Here is a 13,302-nt window from a genome sequence, read left to right as displayed (position 1 = left end):
TAACCATGGTAACACGCATGGTATGACGCATGGTACGCGTGGTATGACGATGGTAGGACGCGGAAGGTAGGACGCGATGGCATGGAAGGTAGTCTGATCCACGCATGATTAGCAGTGCCTCTCGAATGAGTGTGTCTGCCCTAAAGGCCCAGGCCGAATCGGCTGTGGCACTGGCAGCTGCAGAGGAGCCCGAGGGTAGCCGAATGCTATGACGCAACACATCAGACGTTGAGCTCCTACTTCTTTCGATTATGCGATGAAAACACATGCAATATGACGTTAGCACTTGCCATGTATGGGCCACAACAATGAGCATGAAGGTGACTTTGGCAGCATGCACCTCGCGGAAGCCACATACTTTATCTGGAGGTAAACGCTGCTCGGGCGCACTGGCTCCACAAGTCACTGTGCTGTTGGCTGGCAGGCTGTTGGCTTTCCCAGACCCCGTTTAGGGGAATATCCACAGAGAACCAATAACCACCCAAAAGTTTGCCGAGTGTTTTATAAAAAGCAAGTGGTTGTACTATCGCCTTAACTAGATATAATTCGTCCTGACGTTGAGCCCGACCCCCAAATGCCTTCCCAATGACGGAAATTTTCTCCACGTGGATAAGTCGAATGTTTCTCCAACGACAGGTCGAAACGCGTCACACAGAGAGCGATGCTCCACCCCGTGGAAACGATCCCCTGCTTGGTCAGGAAACACGAGCGTTTGTGTTGGATGCCGACCAACGAGTACTGTCTCGAGCCGCTGACCAAACCGGCCTCCATAGCTACCACAAATCATGGCGACGGCAGCGAACATTCAAAAGAACATCTTTTCACCAACGTTCGTAACAGTTCTTTGAAGTTCTGTTAGGCGAGATTCGCCCGAGTTTTTATGATTTACCTACTGCCAGCTGGCATGGCAGACATGATTGAAATTTCCACCCTGTAAACATCTTTTCAAAATAAATGGCGGTAATTTTCACCTTATAAGGACCTGTAATGCTCCATAATATCATCACGGTGACCTGGATGCATTACGAGGGGAATGGAACCAACAAAAAGTGGGATGGGTGGTTTTGGTTGCCATCGCATTTGCAATGTCGGCTTGCGATTGCTAGTGGTTTAGGTGCAATTGCAACGTCCATCCATTAGGAAAGATCTGAAATGCTGTCATCCTCTATGCTTCTTATTCGTTTAATAACACATTGAGACACAACGAAGGCAGATGAGATTATCTGGAGCAGCCGTATGCCGGTAGTCAGTATAGCCGAAAGCAGTATCTGCCTAAAGTCCTGTATGCTTTCCATACTTTGAATAGTCCATGTATATGCTTACTACAACTCTCTATGTATACTGCTTGCTGCAGTAGTGTCATGACAAACATATGCACCTTAAATCAATACATCGAGTAGCTGCGCTTTGTGTCTTGGCATCGTATTCAGCATCTAGCGGTTCATTGCACCACCAAATTTTCCGGACTCGGTTACGTCACAGGACATATTTTTGCCCTCGAACTACTGACTCAACCAAACAGCCACAAAACACATACCTGCTGAATTTTCTTCCTGGTGCCCTCTCTGGCGTCGTTGGGGTCGTCGGGCAGCGAGGTGTTCATCATGTCGAGCTCTCGCGCCTTCTGCCGCGCGAAGCGCGCACTAGCCGAGCGCATAAACCCGCTGCCGCGCGGCACACGGTCCAGTTCGCGGCCCAGCGAGTGCGTGACCGGCGGCGGCGGCGACGCGCCGTGACCGGGGAGCGTCGCCGCGCCGACCAGCGGCGTCGACGCGGCCGGGGGCGTCGGTGGTGGAGCATCGAGCGGCGCTGGCGGCAGCACCATGCCGCCGCTGTAGGCCGCCTGGCGCATTTTGTTGGCGTAGCCCTCCTCGGACCAGTAGTCATGCGCCGGCGGCTGGTAGCGCGCCAGGCTCGACTTGGGCCGAGGAGCGCCGGCAGACGGCGACAACAGGCGCGCCCCGTGGCGGCCAGCGCGCCGCTCCCACTCCAGGAAGTCGGCCGAGTGCGGCCGAGGCAGCGCCGCCACCGGCGTTGCCGTCTGGCCGCCGGCGCCCCGACCGACCGCCGATGGGTATCCCGGCGCGCCAAGCGGCGCCTCGCGCCCGCCGTGCTCCAGCATCGGCGGGTACGGCTCTGGGTAGCCGTAGACGCGCGGCGCGTCGCACGCTGGCGGCGGCGTGCATAGTTCGCCGGACATGTGCGTGCTGCGGCCGGCGCTCGAGGCGTACGACTCACGCGCGTGCGCACGCAGCTCGGCGGCGCGGCCGCGACCGCGCGACGAGCCGCTGCCCAGGCTGGCGTTGTACACGTCCTCGTAGTCGGCGCGCGCGTGCGGTGGCGCGGCGGCGTAGGCGTCGGGCGTGCGGCGCTCGGCCGGCGTGCGGCGGCTCGGCACTTGTGCGCCGGCGGCCATCTCGCCCAGCCGGTCGCCGGGCTCGGGCGAGCTGCTCGCTTCTCGGCTGCCCGTCAGGCGGCGCGGCTTGGGAGGCGCGTTGGCGTAGAGGGGCTGGCGCGGGTCGCGCCGCCCCACCGACTCCTGGCTAGCGCTGAAGTCGGGCCGGTGGCCGAAGCCGGTCTCGCTGCCCTCCAGGGAGCCGACGCTCGGCCGCTCCGACCGCTGCTGCCGCCGCTGCGTCCTGCGGGAGCGACGGCACGGTCAGCGAGCGCATCCGTGATAAGAGCGGCCGTGGTCAGGACCGTTCCTGGACAAGGCAGAGAGCGATTCAGAATACTGCTGTGATGTGGAGGGCGCGGTCACAGGACCTCGCTGCTCGAGGGAGGGTATGGCCAGGAAACAGCTCTGTCGGGAGGAGGCGAGGATCTGAGGCATGTGTGCCGAGGGAAGAGTTGGGCCAAAGAGCACCTCTGTGCGACAGTGACACAGTCAAGGACACCACTGTGGGAGCCAGGACACGGTCAGGGAACATTTTTGGTGCATAGAAAGAGTGAGAAAGGGACGATGATCTATGACGTCCCTGCGGTGGTGTAGCCGGGGGTCCACATGGGTTGCATTCTGCGAGTCCGTAAACACGTGAGCTGGCAACGATGGGTGGGGGAAGACGGGGCTGGGGACGAATGTGTGAAAAGGAAAGCAAGGTAGGAGATTTCTCTATGGGAGGAGGAGCGAGCTCGGTCCCGGACATGTCTGCGGAAGGCGGAGCAGTCACAGAGTTGCATCTCTGTGCGAGGCGGGGCATTGTCCGAAACACCCCTGTGTGAGGGAGGTCAGGGTCTGGCCTTTCTCTGTGGTGGGAGCGCGGGTAGAATCACGGAAAGCCCTGTGGGCGGCAGATCCCATCCGCAGCGCCAGGGAACGTCGCTGAAGAAGGCTACCAGCACCGGGACCAACGTGGTCGACCAAAGGCCGCGGAGAAGGTACGCCGTGAGATCGCTCGGCGATGACTCGGCCACAGCTCGGCGATGGCTGGCGATGGTTATGGCGATCGCAGGCTCGATTTCCGCGACTGACTGAACCAGCGGTCTTGTGGGGGCTCGTATGCCCACCTTGGTGTGAACCAACATTTTCTGCAGAATGTGGCAACTGGTCAGCCGGGTCCACCTAACTCCCACGGCTGTGAGGCCAAAGAGCGTGTTTAAACATACGCCTACCACGTGCAGCGTAAATTGGGCGTTCATTTCATTTTTCCCGGACGAGGCGGGAGGCGTGTGCGGCCGCGTGAACAAAAAAGTCAATGTTCATAACACAGGCTGCCTGCCATCAATCTGGGAGATCTTTTTCCTGGGCCGGATAATATGCGTGTTCTCGCCAGGAGACCTCCCAGATGCAATACATCCGACAAGGAGACCATATGGTTTTAAATGACAGCTTCCAGATTCACTAGGAAAATACCTTTTTATGTTCTCAGCAATTTTCAACCTGCAACATCGGTCGTGGTTGCGAGTGTGTGAACACACCATGTGGACCAAAACATGTGACGCGACATTTTCTACACCTGGCACACAGGAAACAGTCACCATGCACCCACACCGCAAAGCGGCGCTGAACGCCCCAGGTCCGGCAAGTACGCTCTAAGGTTGATTAATTGTTTTGCGCACGCCGCTGGCCGGCGTCGTGTCGGAAGCCGGGTAATCGGCGGCCGCGGTGGGCATTGTGCGGCCGGCGAGGTCGGTCTTCATCAGCGGGCCTCCCATGGGAGTGGACACACCGGCGCCGGCCAGCAGAGTGGCGCAGCTGCAGTCTGGCCGCGGCCCGTCTGACCCCGCCCTGCCGACCTAACTCGCCCGGCCGACCGGCCATACTCAGCGGCCATCGCCGGCTGTGGGCTTGCCCGCTGGCGAACCGGAGCCAAACGCGGCGATGGTGACGTCACATCGGTTTATTGGACTGGCGCAACGTGAACAGAATTCTGAGAGGGGAAGACGTAGTTGTTGACAACGGTGCTGAAACCTTCCCATCCATGCAACGGATGCACTTCCAACAATTTCCGCTAATGGCTGTTGGCCTCGAGTATAGTACGTTTAGTGTAGTGCTGCTTTGACTGTGACGAGCTGAGACATCGTTACGTCGTATCTAAGCACCAAATGTAGGCGGGCCTGAGCCACGCACGGCGCGCGATGACATGTTGTGACGATGAGAATTACGCACGAGCGGAATGCCCTCCTTTCAAAATGCGTCTAAACGGAAAACGTAATGAACGCATGCTGCCCAGAACAAAGGGGCCTAGTGAAAAATACCCGCTCCTAAAATGCCAATAAAATCACACGTGGGTGAAAAGGAATGTTTCAGCCGATAGCCAGGAAATCAGCTGGCATCCTGCTTGGCTATTCGCTTCTTTACGGTCCGCGGCTCGCATGCATCCCCCTGGCTCGCTGCATCCGTAAAGCCCACGATGGTATCAAACGACTGGGCGACTCCACGGCGCACCTTCCATTATCCAAAGCATTCTCCACGTCCCGCATACCCAACACAATGAGCTCATACTGGCCTTTCAGCACTGCACACTCACAAGTAGCGAAGGCCATGCCCGTCACCCATCGGGCTCCGCAGTCTTTCCACCTGTCGAGCTGTGTGTGCTTGACTTCGCACAAATGAAGCACATACGTTTTCCGCGTACCTTTTGTCACAATGTGCCATTCCTCCCTACGTCATTCCCCACACCTCCAACCCCTCCGCACCGCGCCGTGCCTCCCGCCCGGCTCACTAACGGTTCAACACCCATTCACAGCTCACCCAGGCCCAATTCCCTTCCGCTCCCCGTCCACTCACGCTCTCTCCGCGCTTCGAAGTCTCTGCAGTCGGCAGATTTTGCAACGACCCCCTCCCTTCACCCACGGTCCACCTCTGCTGCACCTGACACCACCACGTACCGCGCTCTGCAGACGGACGGCCGCGTCCGGCTCCCCCCCCCCCCCGCCCCGACGGCGGCCAAGCGAACGGCGGAGTGGGAGCGAGTCAGCGACCAAGGAGCCGGTGGTTACACGCGCTGTGACTCAGAGCTCTCACGCGGCGTGAGTCACCGGAGCTCAGCGGGCTCGCACGGCAGCGGGGACGCTCAGGTCACGGCCCGGTGTGAAGCTGACAGGTGACGGTCGGCTTGGAGCGCGCCCAGGACGCTGGTCAGACCCCTGATCGCTCGGGCACCCCCTGAGTCCGCACTCGAAGGCAGGAACCAATCACGTGCGAGAGCGAGACGCCAGCACACTTGCCGGCGACAAGCTTACGAGGCGTAACAACAGCGAACCTGGATCACTTCCGCTGTCAGCGCCAGCACGGCTGCCGCTTTCGCAGCGCTCTGATCGCCCAAGTATTCTGCTTTCTCTTAGGCCTGCAGTCACGGTGATTTTCGCCGGCGGTGCCGACCACCCCAGGTCACGTTCAACGGCGAGTTCACGCGTCGTCGCCGGCCACGCTCGTGTTACTCGTGTCCGGCGTCCCTCAGAAGTGCGTCTCACCTCTGTCAGGAGTCCATCTCCCTCCGTCAGGCCCCGATCCCACTCCGGCCGAACTGCCGTCCACCTTCTGCCAGGTTCGCGTCCACCTCCGGCCGGCCTCGCGGACCGGCCGCCACTGGACGGCGGTGCCGCCGGCCGGCCCGCTCCCCCGCCCCGGCCCAGCCCGGCTGCAGCGGCTTACCGGGCGGCGCGGCGCGGTCCGACGCCCGAGGGCGGGCGCCGAGCCCGTCCCCTCCCCGACCCCTCGGTCGACCGGGCGAGAACGGCGCGGAGCTGGGGCTTGCGCTCGGCTCCCCCGGGACACGGCGGGGGTTTGAACCTACTTCGCTTATTCACGCCGACCTCTGGCTAATGCGGCCCGGCGGCAGTGCAGGACTGGGGACCCGGGGTTTGTTCGCTTTGATCCCTTCCGCCAGGGCAGCCGTGCGTGGCGACGCTGCAGCCGGGCCGCGGATGCCGCCGAGCGTGGTGTCGGGAGGGAGGGAGAGAGGGAGGGAACCGCACTGTGCCTTCCACCTCATCCGCCGCAGACCCTCCCGTCTCATCACCCGCAATTAGTATAATGGTCTGCCGCGTCGGTCCGGCGGCGGCTCGGCGTCGCCCGCCGCGAGCGTCTGCCGGGCCGGGCCGGCCGTCTGGCGGTCGCGGCTGTCTTCCGGGGTCGGGTCGAAGCCCCCCCGACCCACCGGTGCGAATAGGCGGCGCAGTTTTCAGCGCCGCTTCAGGCGGTTCCCAGCGGTCCCAGGCTCGGCGGCGTCGACGGCGAGCTCGGCAGACCAGTCCCTGCGCGGCAGGGGTTTCGTCCCGGGCGGGGCCGCGCGTGACGCATGTCGCCGCGCGCAAGATAAAAACTCGGGGAAACCGGACGGTTTCGATGGCGGACACCATGACTTCGGCATGACGTGCGACGATTGCTGTTGCGCCATGGGCTGAATCACCTGGCGGAGGTCTCCCGGGCGCAGCACTCTCCGTTAGGGTGAACTTGGTGTGGCCGCGCGATATGACCCGCGCCTTCCCATCGCAGAGCGCTGTGGATGGCAAAGCAGAGCTATCCGCGGACGTTACTGCGATGACCAGCCTGTCCACACCATATCCCATGTTCTCTCCACCGTGAAGCAAGCACATGTTATCCGGCCGGTAACATCGTGACATGTACCCACGCCAGGCTTTTAGGCCGAGAACGAAAACTAGCGTGCAGATCGTGCAGGCCTCAAATTGCTGCACTGTTGCCGAAGACGACCCGGTAAGCTGGCCTGCCATGCTGCATGCATCGTGCACGCCTTGAGACGGCCTTGCTCATCCTTTCAGCAACGGACGATCGGTATGATGGCACCGCAGCGGTGCAGCGTCACACTGCACGCCGAAGCCGGTCGGTCGGACCCGTGACGCCGTTCGTGTGTCTCCATACAGCGTCACGTGACGCTGGGCGCTTTCTCTCGGCTCACATGTCGGATGGAACATGGGTTTTTGTACCGGGCAACAGGACACCAAACAAAAAGCACCCCCTCCCCCTTCAAAGCTATGGCACAATGAACAGAATGTCCGGTGCTACGTGTAGGCACAAGTTATCAAGGGCAACGGTTGCATGCCCCAATCGTTGCGTATTAACTTTGTGAAACCACAAGAGATGCCACAAGTCACAACAAAGGGAAGATAACAACTCTGTAGCTATCCAGGACTGAGAGTGATGATCACGCTACGTTCTAAAGGAACTTATTTCTTACTACGTGAAGAAATGCTGGAAAGCACATGTCTCAATCTCTTTCATACGTGACGACGATCGCATACATCGCACACCCTCACCATCCTTCTTTTAATAGTCTTGTTCTTTATCATTGTTGGTTTTCCTTACATCCACACTCCTCGTATACTTCCTTTTTATCCCAATATCTACGTGGCATTCTTGTCCACATTGCTGGCTGCAGGAGCAGTTGCATGTTTCGTGGAAGTGGATGGGCGTCATACAGGTATAAATGAAAACAAAAAACCCGTGAGCGCTTACCCGGGATCCCTTTGCATGATGCTGGCCAGGCTGATGGCGTTCATCCACTCGGTCATTTTCTCCTTGGTGTCGCAAGCGAAGTAATAGGTGCGCATGTTGGCGTGCTCGATGCGGAAGGAGAACTTGCGGTGCACGCGGTCCTCCTGCGAGACGGGGCACACGCGGTACGAGGGCAGCGTGATCGAGCCCAGAAGCTTATCTTCCTTGGCATCTGGAAAACAGCAAACACGCGGCCATCAGCTGGCCGTTGGCGAGCTGTTGACGAGCCAGCGCCGGCGCCATTAACAGGCGGCGGACACACTTGCCGCTGGACAATGGGCCGCGGAATGGGACCGCCGCCATCGCCATCGCTGGCCGGCAAACCCGGCGCCGCCACGACCGCCGAACGGCTAGCGGTGACGTCACAGCGGCAGCAGTGACGTCCAGGAGCAGCGCAGCGGTGGGGGGGGGGGGGGGGGGGGCGGGGCGGAAGGGACAGGAGCACTCTTTTGCGCCTTTAACATTCTGGGAGACTTCTTTTCCCCAATTCCAAGGGTTTATAACCACACGTATCTTACCAAAATTCAAACCAATGACGTCCTCATGACTGAGCTAGTGGTAACAAATCCGGTTCAGACAGTCCTTCTTACGCTGAGGGGCTACCCCTGTTCTGGATAACGAGGTACCGCCCTTACATCAGGAGGCCCCTATTCTCGGCCAGGGGGCCCTCTCATGCGTCAAAGGGCCACTGTTATTTCAATCCCGTTTGATTTTCGATCCTGCTTTACGGTGCCACAGTTATGGGTTCTGCGTGACTTCTTGCAGTCGATGCGCCCGAAAACCCCAAAACGAAAAAATGCCACTGCTCCGAGCCGGTATGCTCTGTTTCGTGATAATGGGTCCTCGCCGGATTTGCAGGCCTCTTCGAGAATCGGAAAGATTTTGTTCTGGATTAGGGCGCCCCTATGCATCGGAAGAGCCTTTTACGGAGCAGGAGGCCCTGCATTGGGATAGGAAAGCCGTTTACCATGTTAGGAAACCCCTGCATCTATTCCATTATTGCCCATACTTATCATACCATGTCAAATGCGCTCTGATTTTTTCATTTATTCACATGGCTGTTCATACATTTAATGAACAAATTGTTAGGGGGCACTTGCATCAGGTACTCCTCGCCGCCCTTCTTAAATATAACCCCACCCAGGAGGATTATTTGTGAGTAGGCCCAATTTTATCCAGGAGACCCCTAACTGACCCCTCCCATACCCAAATTCCATGGCGCCGCTCTTGATGACGCCACATGTGTCGATCATGACGTCACAGGGGTGGCGTGGGTGCGCGCTGACATGGCAGGGTCGGCATGGTTCAGCAGTGACGTCACAAGAGCTGTTGTTATGGGGACGGGGGGAGGGTCAGCGCTGGTATTATGGGGTGGTTAGCGCTGGCGTTGTGGGGACAATATTAGTCAGCACTGGCGTTAAAGGGACGGTGGGAATCAGTTCAGGCGTTATGGAGCCGGTGTTGTTCAGCGCTGGTGTTATGGGGACGATGTGGGTGAGCGCTGGCGTTACGGGGAAGGTGTTGTTTAGCGCTGGCGTTACAGGGACGGTGTGGGTCAGCGCTGGCGTTACGGGGAATGTGTGGTTCAGCGCTGGCGTTGTGGGGTCGGCGTGGGTCCGCGATGACGTTAGTGGAGCAGCGTATGTCAGTGGTAGTGTCGGAGGGGCGGCGTAGGTCAGCGGTGACGCTGAACGTAATGGCGCGGGTCAGCGTTGACGTCACATGTATTGGCGCGGGTCGGCGGCAGCAATACGAAGTGAGGCAAACAGTCATCAAACCATCGGATGCAGACAGCTGGCTGCGAAAAGCACCAGCTATGGCCAAACTTATTCTCCATAACATGATGGATTCATTTTCATCTTAATGTGCATTTGCCATTTCATGGACTGGGAGGAAAGGGTGAGAGCGCCACACCAGGTCACTAGAGGTGATACTTCCGAAGAAAAAGTGAAAGTGAGCAACAACACTGCCTGAATGAGAAAGCTGCACCGACAGCTGATCTTGCATGACTCTCGACATTCCTTTGGGGAATGTCGAGGTTGTGTGTCGGAGTGTCGGTTTGCAAACGGTTCACCAGAAGATGGCGCTACTCGAAATCGACCTTGCAATGAGCACAGACCTGAGACCAGGCCATAGCTCATTGCACTGACGCTTATGGTTTATTTGGTGTGAAAGCGTTGCAATCTCAGTTGAATTAATTTAAATCTTAGCGTACCAGCTGTGGCGACACGTAAGAATGCATTAAGATTAAGAGGTTCAAAATAAACGTTCTGGTGGAACCTGTCATTTTTAGAGTGGCAAGTCTGTCTTCACCACATGATTTTCTCTCCGACCCGCTAATATCCGACCCCCACCAGGTAAGCCCATCTCAGCAGCTGACCGCTGTGCACCACATCCACTGGCCAAATGAGGTGCAGTTACCACGATTTCCGTTGGTTGGAAGCCACTTCAGGCTGAGATTGTGGACGGTGCAATCAGCGTAGATTACATGGTTGGGCAACATCCGGGGCATGTCGGACAGTGTCGTGTTGGTGTACTGTCACAAGGAGGATGGAAGGGAGTGGGAGTGGACAAAAAAAGTGGGCGGGCGCATGCCGCGACATTGGCCGGGATGAAAGATCATCCAGCTCCGAGGACACTGAACCTGCCCTCTGCGGGGAGGACGGGCATCAGCGGCATCAAGCTTTTCAAAATGACAGATAGGTGCGCTATGTGTGGATTGAAAGAGAGCTCCTACTGCAAAATAATGCGATCATTGTTGATACGTTTTCGACGCCAATAGCATATGAGGCCGCCAGCGACGTCACCCATTGTGGAGACTGGGCGCGACGAGCAACCAGTGCACGTACCCTTGTAGTAGTAGAGGCAGAACTCAGCCAGGACAAACCAGCGCGTCTTCCACAGCCGGAGTCTCTCAGAGCCTTGCTTGTCCAGCCAGCCTCGCATGGTGACCGGCGCATCCGGCGAGCGGCGGGCCTGTGGGCCCCGCAGCGTGCCTCTCTGAAACACAGCAGACCGGGTCAGGTGACGGATTGTCGGCGAGAGGCGGGCCTATGGGCCCCGCAGCATGCCCCTCTGAAACACAGCAGACCGGGTCAGGTGACGGACTGCCGACGAGAGGCGGGCCTGTGGACCCCGCAGCGTGCCCCTCTGAAATGCGACAGACTGGGTCAAGTGACGGGCTGCTTTTTCGGACCTTAAGTTCGCTGAATCAGCTGTTTACGGTGCTACATACCACGCAACACCCTAAGAGCCATAACACGGAAACAAACGTTGGGACGCAGTGTTTACACTTGATCACACAATAAGGCGGAGGACCAATGGTCACATTTTGTTGTAATCTTTTCTGAAGATCAGGTAATATGTAGGTGATTCCTCTTGAATGCGACGAGTGAGCTGAGAGAGATAAAGACAAAAACATCCAGCAAGTACCTGTATTATGTGGAACACACCAACATGTCGCACGTGTTAGTTTTCAACTTCGGACCGCATTAAGAACCAAAAATCTTATAGGAATTGGACAATAGGATTTTTGGATGCGGTACGCATATATTTGTTTTGTTTCGAGGCGCACACCTGGTTGCCATAGCATGAGAAGGCTTTCAAGGTACTCCGTCACGTTCACAACGCAGAATGATCCACACAGCACGTATCTATTATCATAGTCCGAGATGTGGTCATGCTGTGCATCAAGCCGCATTGGACATCGGGCACACTTCAGTGAAAGCTAACCCGAGTGGATGACTCTGAACGGTGGAATAAACGGTGCCTCATTTAAACGAACTCTGAGGAAGCGACAAGCGCTACCACTGAGGTAAGGTCCCGCGTTACCACCGAGGTAACCTGATGACACGGTCACGCTTTTCCAGCTTTACCAGCGACTGTTGAGAAATTATTTGGAAGACAAAGTTTGTACCCGCCCGATTTCAACACTGGTCAGGCTAAATCGCACAGATGAAGGAGTTTAATCTTCTCTGCTCGCCTCTCAGCGATTGGAATCAATTATGTAGCAGGCAATCTGGGCAGTGGAGAAAATACGAGCACCGTAGGACGTCGTCTTGTTCACAACTTTGGTGCACAGGTGTTTGAAGTAGCTATTAAATGCGAATGTTTCTATTAGTTCAGTTATTATGAGTCAGTCGCGAACCGGCTGGCAAAGTTTTACGCAACCTAGGAGAATATTGTGTTTGAATTAGTGACCCGAATCGACACTACCAAATGGTTTCCAACGCCTCACGGCTAAGAACTTGGTAGGATAGAAGGACAATGTTTTGGCTGGAAGACGCCCCCACTTTTTCATCATTTGTCATTACAACTGCGTTGTTTAAGTTCAAACCGACCTTTCGCAGGAATTTTTGCCGCGGAATATTGCATGACGCAAATCACGAGTGGACCTATCTGACTTACGTTACCAGCTCCTTGCCGATGAGGTTCAGTGCACAAGTACCCGACGCCCTCATCGTAGATTGTTGAATTTCTTGCTGCAAACGAAGCCGCTGGATTCATCCATTTGTTGTTGTTCATTGGTGTTTTCGGGCACATCAACTTCAGTGGCCATTTTGCGCCCATAACGATGCTTTTACTTAATTAGTACGGTGTGAAAATGACTTGAAAATCAATATCTTTTAAAAACGAAAAAAGCTGTTTGGAATCAAGGAAGGAAGAACTGTCCCTGAGCACATCGCTAATCGTCAGGGACGAAGCCAGCGGACCAAAGGGACGCCGTCGTTCTTCGATGAGGCACGGACATGATACAATGACATGGTGGACAGTGAGAATGGCACCACACCACTGGCATAGGAGTCTGTCAGCTCCGTGCAACAGATGATCACGTGTGGCATACGTATGCCCAATACGCAACCTGCATAAAGCCACTTCTTCCCACCGCACACTGCGAGAGCATGACGACCACAAGCCCAAATCGGTTTTTATCGCCCTGAGCTTATTGCCGCCCACCTGGTCCCAACAACGTTGCAATTTGCTTTTCAGGAAGATCTTGACTGCCGGGTAGAAATCTCTAGCAGGGCTAGGCAAAAACTGGGTATATGGTGCCTCCGCTGCTCGCTTAGCAGCGGCATGAGCCAACTCGTTGCCCACGATACCGACGTGACTGGGGATCCAGTACGGGGCAACTCTCTTTCCAACCCGATTCGACGGTGTCAGGCGTGATAAAATGTCCTGTGTAAGGGGATGTGATGGATAAAAAGGCTTCAGTGCAGAGAGACTGCTTAGTGAATTAGTAAAAATGGCATGTGACGATTCTTCACCCACTTCTATGAAACATATCGCCTCGGTGATTGCAATTAATTCCGCTGTGAAAATTGACGAGTGGGCCGATAACGAGA

The 13,302-nt window shown here is 56.7% G+C and overlaps 1 protein-coding gene across 1 annotated transcript in view; it reads right to left on the bottom strand.

Moving 5' to 3' along the window:
- Window positions 1-13,302, bottom strand: part of LOC119091519 (uncharacterized) — a 93,806-nt gene that overhangs the window by 44,784 nt on the left and 35,720 nt on the right. The window contains exons 3-6 of the mRNA XM_037214326.1: window positions 10,807-10,957; window positions 7,919-8,129; window positions 2,066-2,639; window positions 1,538-2,014 (exon numbers count right to left, since the gene is read on the bottom strand). Coding sequence (XP_037070221.1) covers window positions 1,538-2,014; window positions 2,066-2,639; window positions 7,919-8,129; window positions 10,807-10,957 — 1,413 coding nt within the window. The remainder of the gene's footprint in view (window positions 1-1,537; window positions 2,015-2,065; window positions 2,640-7,918; window positions 8,130-10,806; window positions 10,958-13,302) is intronic.

Source organism: Pollicipes pollicipes, unplaced genomic scaffold (assembly GCF_011947565.3).
Source record: "Pollicipes pollicipes isolate AB1234 unplaced genomic scaffold, Ppol_2.1 Scaffold_3447;HRSCAF=4054_pilon_pilon_pilon, whole genome shotgun sequence".
Taxonomy (NCBI): Eukaryota; Metazoa; Arthropoda; class Thecostraca; order Pollicipedomorpha; family Pollicipedidae; genus Pollicipes; species Pollicipes pollicipes.
The sequence above is the reverse complement of the archived record's forward strand: the minus strand, read 5'-3'. Positions and strand labels throughout refer to the sequence as shown.